The 6,000-nt window shown below is 44.2% G+C and overlaps 1 protein-coding gene across 1 annotated transcript in view; it reads right to left on the bottom strand.

Moving 5' to 3' along the window:
• Positions 1-424: 424 nt before the first annotated feature.
• Positions 425-6,000, bottom strand: part of sf3a2 (splicing factor 3a, subunit 2) — a 35,797-nt gene continuing 30,221 nt past the window's right edge. Inside the window, exon 9 of the mRNA XM_070859775.1 lies at positions 425-933. Coding sequence (XP_070715876.1) covers positions 571-933 — 363 coding nt within the window. The 3' untranslated portion in view covers positions 425-570. The remainder of the gene's footprint in view (positions 934-6,000) is intronic.

Below are 6,000 nucleotides of genomic sequence, written 5' to 3'. Positions count from 1 at the left end.
TGATGTTGGAACATTGTGTTGCTTCTGCTCTCGTTAACATCTCCCAAATCCATATGTGAATCAAGCCAGTCTAATTTATTTATAGCAATAATGCTGTTTAAGTTAAATTTACCAGGTTTAAAGAATATTGGTAATTGCAATAATAAAGATCAATTATTAATGGAAAGTGAAACTTTTTATCCATTGAGTGTATACAGAACCTACGGATTCCAATTCAACATTACACTTTTAAATCAACCAGACCTGGAGTTTGAACACAATTACTGAAAGACAATGCATCATATCTCATGGATTTCTTTTCAAATACAATAGCCTGGCTGTGCAATAAAGATCAGAGACATTTATTGAACATTTTAATAACTGCAACAGTTGCACTACTAGAGTACAATCATATTAAGGTAGAAAAGAGGCACATACTCAAAAATGTTGAAAAATGTCTTTAATGAAAGATGAAGTACTGCAAAGTACTGTACATTTGAAAGAAATGTGGACACTACCAAAATAACAAATTAAAGAGCAATCCACAAAAGTTATATTGTCAAAGCTCAAAATTCTTAAAAAACACAAAAGTCAGTTAGCAGGAGGAGGAGGAACACTTGGCGGTGGAAGAGGGGTAGGGGCTGCAGACACTGGTGCAGCATCACTGGGCAATGGAGGCCGAATCATTGGAGGAACTGGAGCAGGGGGAGGACCCTGTGGAGCTGGAGGCAGCTGTGGTGCACCAGGAGGCACCGGGGCACCTGGTGGCATTGTTGGCATAGGCATGCCTCCTGGTCGTGGAGGTGGCATAGCATCTGGTGGCATGGGGCCCCTTGGTGGCATTCCATTCATGAGTGGTGGTGGTGGCGGCCGGTTCTTCATTCCAGGTGGTCCAATAGGCAGGCTCGTTGGTTGTATAGGTTTTTCCATCTTGAAATGGAACTGTAGGAAAAACTAGTTGAAAGAACAAAACAAAAAGGTCAAACTAACTCTGACATTAACTTCATACAAAGATCTGTAGATAGATTTTGAAAGTGATCAAAAAATCTTGGATATAATCACCATGAATATGAAACATCTTTAACCTCATTTTTCATATCATCATCATAGGTAGTCCCTCGAAACGAGAATGACTTGCTTCCACTCCAAAAAAAAAAGGATTAGTTCACAGGTGTTTTGAAAGAAGAACCCGAACTACATCCTCAAGGGTGGAAGATGCCTGTGCGTGGATTTAAAAAAAAAGTGTGGTGGCCATTGCACACCAGCCACCACACGGGCTTGACAGAGCTAGGTCTTGGTCCAGTGGCAAGGATTACCCAAGACAACTGGAGACCTGTTCTGCTGCACGGGCCTAGTGCGCACACATATCGGAGTGTGGGCTGGCCCGCGCTGCCTCTGGGCCCCTGAACTCACGCCTCCCCTGGGCCCCGATCACATCCCTCCAGTCTCTCGCCAGCTCCTTCGCCCCGATCTCGCCGCTCCTGCTGCATTTGCCCACGCTCCAATCACCGGCCTGGACCTTTCTGACGTCACTCTTCGCTGCAATTGCCCTCCTGCACCAGCTCGTGTCAGATCAGCACCGGAGCCGGTGGGAGAGTGAGCTTGAGAGGAGATGGCGGCCGAGCCGGAGTCGGAGGGGTAAATATTGGCCAGGACACCGGGTAAAAGCATGGATGCCCCGACCTGCGAGAAACCATCAGCAGCAGGTCGGGGCCATAAAAGGAGCGGCGTGGGCCCGGGAGCAGCGTGGAGGCAAGCCACTACAAGGTACATTTTTCATAGAAGTAATGACGACAACAATGCAAGAGTGTACACTAAACCAACTTTGGGGGTTGAAAGAGAGAGAATGGAAGGGACTGCATGACGCAGATCAATCTTCAGTATATCACTGAAGATACAACAAAAAAAAAGGGAAAAAGCTGATTCTGAAAACATTTATATATGTGGGGAGACCAATACTGAGAGAGTGGCAGAATTATGAAGCAGACAGTTACTTGTAAAACGCATTAATTCTATATCCTACCAGTCAGTTTTTTAGTTAAACCTCACACAATTATTTTATTGTAACTCTGCACAAAGGGGCGTAGAACTGAACCCAACCACAGTAGAGGGAGGGGGACAACTGAGTGCAGAGGTGAGAAACGTTGGAGATGGTGCAATGGGTTTAGATTTCAGCACAGAGAGAAGCGAGAGTGTGAAAGATATAGATTTACAGCTTTGGGGGAACGAGAGAGGAACGAATTGTCTATAGAAACTAGAATTGTCTGTTCTGAGTTTGTATCCTGTACTTAGCGATGACTTTTGTAAACTCCTTTTCCAGAGAATTAGGAGGATTTCCAGACAGGAAGAGCAGTCTTTTATAGAAACATTTTTGATATATATTAGGCATTTGACAAAGTACCACATAATAGACTTATTAGCAAAATTGAAACCCATGGGATTAGAGGGTCAGTGGCAGTGTGGCCCCTTGCCACTGCAGAGAGCAAAATTCACCAGAACCCCCCCGTGTTTGGGCTCATTCGAAAGGAAATTTAATTTGGGACTATCTACCGAAAAGTTTTGAACTCTATTATGGAAGAAACTACGAACTTTAATAGAATTATGAACTTTTACAAGACAAATTCAAGCCTGTGGGCGGACTTAGGGAACAAAAGAAGCCCACTTGATTATTGGAACTGTCTGGGTGTGAAGACTGAGGTAACCTGTCTGGAAGAATGAGTATTTGGAAATCTTTCTCCACAAGAGACATTACTATCACAAATCACCCAGAGGTGGCTCCCCATCAACAAACCATTTCAGCATATACATCACAAAGAGGCCCAATCCAGTCTGTATGCGAAAGACTAATCACAAAAGGTATTGCAATTACCAAACTAATATTTCCATCAGGAAACAGTTTTCCGAACATCAACCCACCCAAGACATATCAACTTTAATGAGCCCGACAAAATATTACAAAGAAGAACCAAGCCCGCCAAAATTATAGAAAGGATTGTGAACAGATTGGGCGGCAAGATTAGAACACTGAAATCGTATAACTGGCCACTGTTTTCAACAGAGGTTAGAGAGAGAGAGAGAGAGAGAGAGAGAGAGAGAGAGAGAGAGAGAGAGAGAGAGAGAGAGAGAGAGAGAGAGAGAGAGAGAGAAAGTCTCCAGCCTCGCAGTCTTGAAGTCCCGAAGAACATCACCATCTACCATTAGCTATCAAAAGGATTGGTAAGCATAAGTCCCTGCCTGCCCTGGAGTCTAACCTAGCTAGAATTAGGTATTGGGAGGTGGGAGGTATAATTTTACTGCAACCACCTTTGAATGTGTAGTGTATGGTACTTTATTAGTGATTCTGTTTGACCTTGTACCTTTCCTTGTACTGTTCTTTATTAGAGTGATTTTAAGTTTGACCTTGTACCTTTCCTTGAATTGTTTTTTTATTAGAGTGATTTTAAGTTTGGCCGTGTATTTTCTTACTAGAGTAATAAGCCTGTATTACTTTGACTGTAATAAAAACGAAGTTCTTTGCATCAAACCAGTGTCCTCTGCACATTTTTGTCACCCCCCCCCCCCAAATAAACCCAGAGTACAGAACACAAGGGAGGAAGAGCGATTCAAAACTGCTCAAGTTGGTCAGAAGGGAACCTGATCCCCCTTGTAGAGACATCCTCCCCCCCTCCCCCCTTACACCACTGGACCAAGACCTAGCTCTGTCAAGCCCGTGTGGTGGCTGGTGTGCAACGGCCACCACACGTTAAAAAAAATCCACGCACAGGCATCTTCCACCCTTCAGGATGTAGTTCAGGACCTGAAATATTAGGTCCTTCATTGAAACACCTGTGAACTCATCCTTTTTTGGCATGGAAGCAAGTCATCCTCGTTTCGAGGGACTGCCTATGAATGATCATGATGACGACGACGATGATGATGATGGATACAAAATTAGCTTAGGGACAGAAATCAGAGAGGAGTGGTGAACAGTTATTTTTCACACTGGATAGGAAGTATACAGTGTGTTCCCCAGGGATTGGTATTAGGACCACTGCACTTTTTGATATACATTAATAATCTGGATTTGGGTATATAGGGCATCATTTCAAAGTTTGCAGATAACAAGACACTCGGAAATGTAGTAAGCAGTGAGGAGGACATAGAAATGGGCAGACACATGGAAGATGAAATTTAACGCAGAGAAGTGTGAAGTAATACATTTTGGTAGGAAGAATGAGGAGAGGCAATATAAACTAAATTATACAATTTTAAATCTCAACGGGTCAGACAGCATCTGTGGAGGGAAACAGAGTTAACGTTTCAGGTCGATGACCCTTCGTCAGAACTAATTATGATAATTTAAAGCTTGATTAACCATAGTGCTGGAGGATTCTTCGGAATAATCGCAGGATAATCAAAAGCCAGGATAGCCAGATTGGCCAGACGCACCAATAAGAACATAAGAAATAGGAGCAGGAGTAGGCCATTTGGCCCCTCGAGCCTGCTCCGCCATTCAATATCATGGCTGATCATCTACCTCAGGGAGTTAAGGGTTATGGGGAGCGGGCAGGGAAGTGGAGCTGAGTCCATGATCAGATCAGCCATGATCTTATTAAATGGCGGAGCAGGCTCGAGAGACCAAATGGCCTACTCCTGCTCCTATTTCTCATGTTATGTTCTCAACTCCACTTTCCTGCACTATCCTCATTTCCCTTAATATTCAAAAATCTACCAATCTCTGGCTTGAATATACTCAACAACTGAGCATCCACAAAGATTCACAACCCTCTGAGTGAAGAAATTTCTCTTCATCAGTCCCTAATGGCCGACCCCTTATTCTGAAACTGTGACCCCTGATTCTAGACTCCCAAGCCAGAGGAAACATCCTCCCTGCAGTTACCCTGTCAAGCCCTGTAAAAATGTTGTATTTTTCAATTAGACCACCTCTCATTCTTCTAAACTCTAGAGAATATAGGCCTAGTCTACTTAATCTCTCCTCATAGGACAATCATCCCATCCCAGGAATCAGTCTGGTGAACTTTCGTTGCACTCCTCTACGGCAAGTATATCCTTCCTTAGATAAGGAGACCAAAATTGTACACAATACTCCAGGTGTGACCTCACCAGGGCCCCATATAATTGCAGCAAGGCATTTTGGGGCCGAAATTCACGGTCTCAAAGAGACCCATTCGTGCCCGTTTGCAGTGGCTAGTCCTAAAAATTGAATGGCCGCCGCTTTGGGCTCAACAGGCTGACCCGACCTAAATTCAGGTCGGGGATTTTTCAGCCTGGACCCATACCACCCAAGTGGTATCACCGCCAATAAAATCAATAAAAAAATTAAAATACTTACCCAGCGATTTTCACCTCACTCATAGAAACATAGAAAATAGGTGCAGGAGTAGGCCATTCGGCCCTTCTAGCCTGCACTGCCATTCAATGAGTTCATGGCTGAACATTCAACTTCAGTACCCCATTCCTGCTTTCTCGCCATACCCCTTGATCCCCCTAGTAGTAAGGACCTCATCTAACTCCTTTTTGAATATATTTAGTGAATTGGCCTCAACAACTTTCTGTGGTAGAGAATTCCACAGGTTCACCACTCTCTGGGTGAAGAAGTTCCTCCGCATGTCGGTCCTAAATGGCTTACCCCTTATCCTTAGACTGTGACCTCTGGTTCTGGACTTCCCCAACATTGGGAACATTCTTCCTGCATCTAACCTGTCTAACCCCGTCAGAATTTTAAATGTTTCTATGAGGTCCCCTCTCATTCTTCTGAACTCCAGTGAATACAAGCCCAGTTGATCCAGTCTTTCTTGATAGGTCAGTCCCGCCATCCCGGGAATCAGTCTGGTGAACCTTCGCTGCACTCCCTCAATAGCAAGAATGTCCTTCCTCAGGTTAGGAGACCAAAACTGTACACAATACTCCAGGTGTGGCCTCACCAATGCCCTGTACAACTGTAGCAACACCTCCCTGCCCCTGTACTCAAATCCCCTTGCTATGAAGGCCAACATGCCATTTGCTTTCTTAACCGCCTGC

Source organism: Pristiophorus japonicus, chromosome 18 (genome assembly GCF_044704955.1).
Source record: "Pristiophorus japonicus isolate sPriJap1 chromosome 18, sPriJap1.hap1, whole genome shotgun sequence".
Lineage (NCBI taxonomy): Eukaryota > Metazoa > Chordata > Chondrichthyes > Pristiophoridae > Pristiophorus > Pristiophorus japonicus.
Note: the sequence above shows the minus strand (reverse complement) of the source record. Positions and strands in the feature narration are given on the sequence as shown.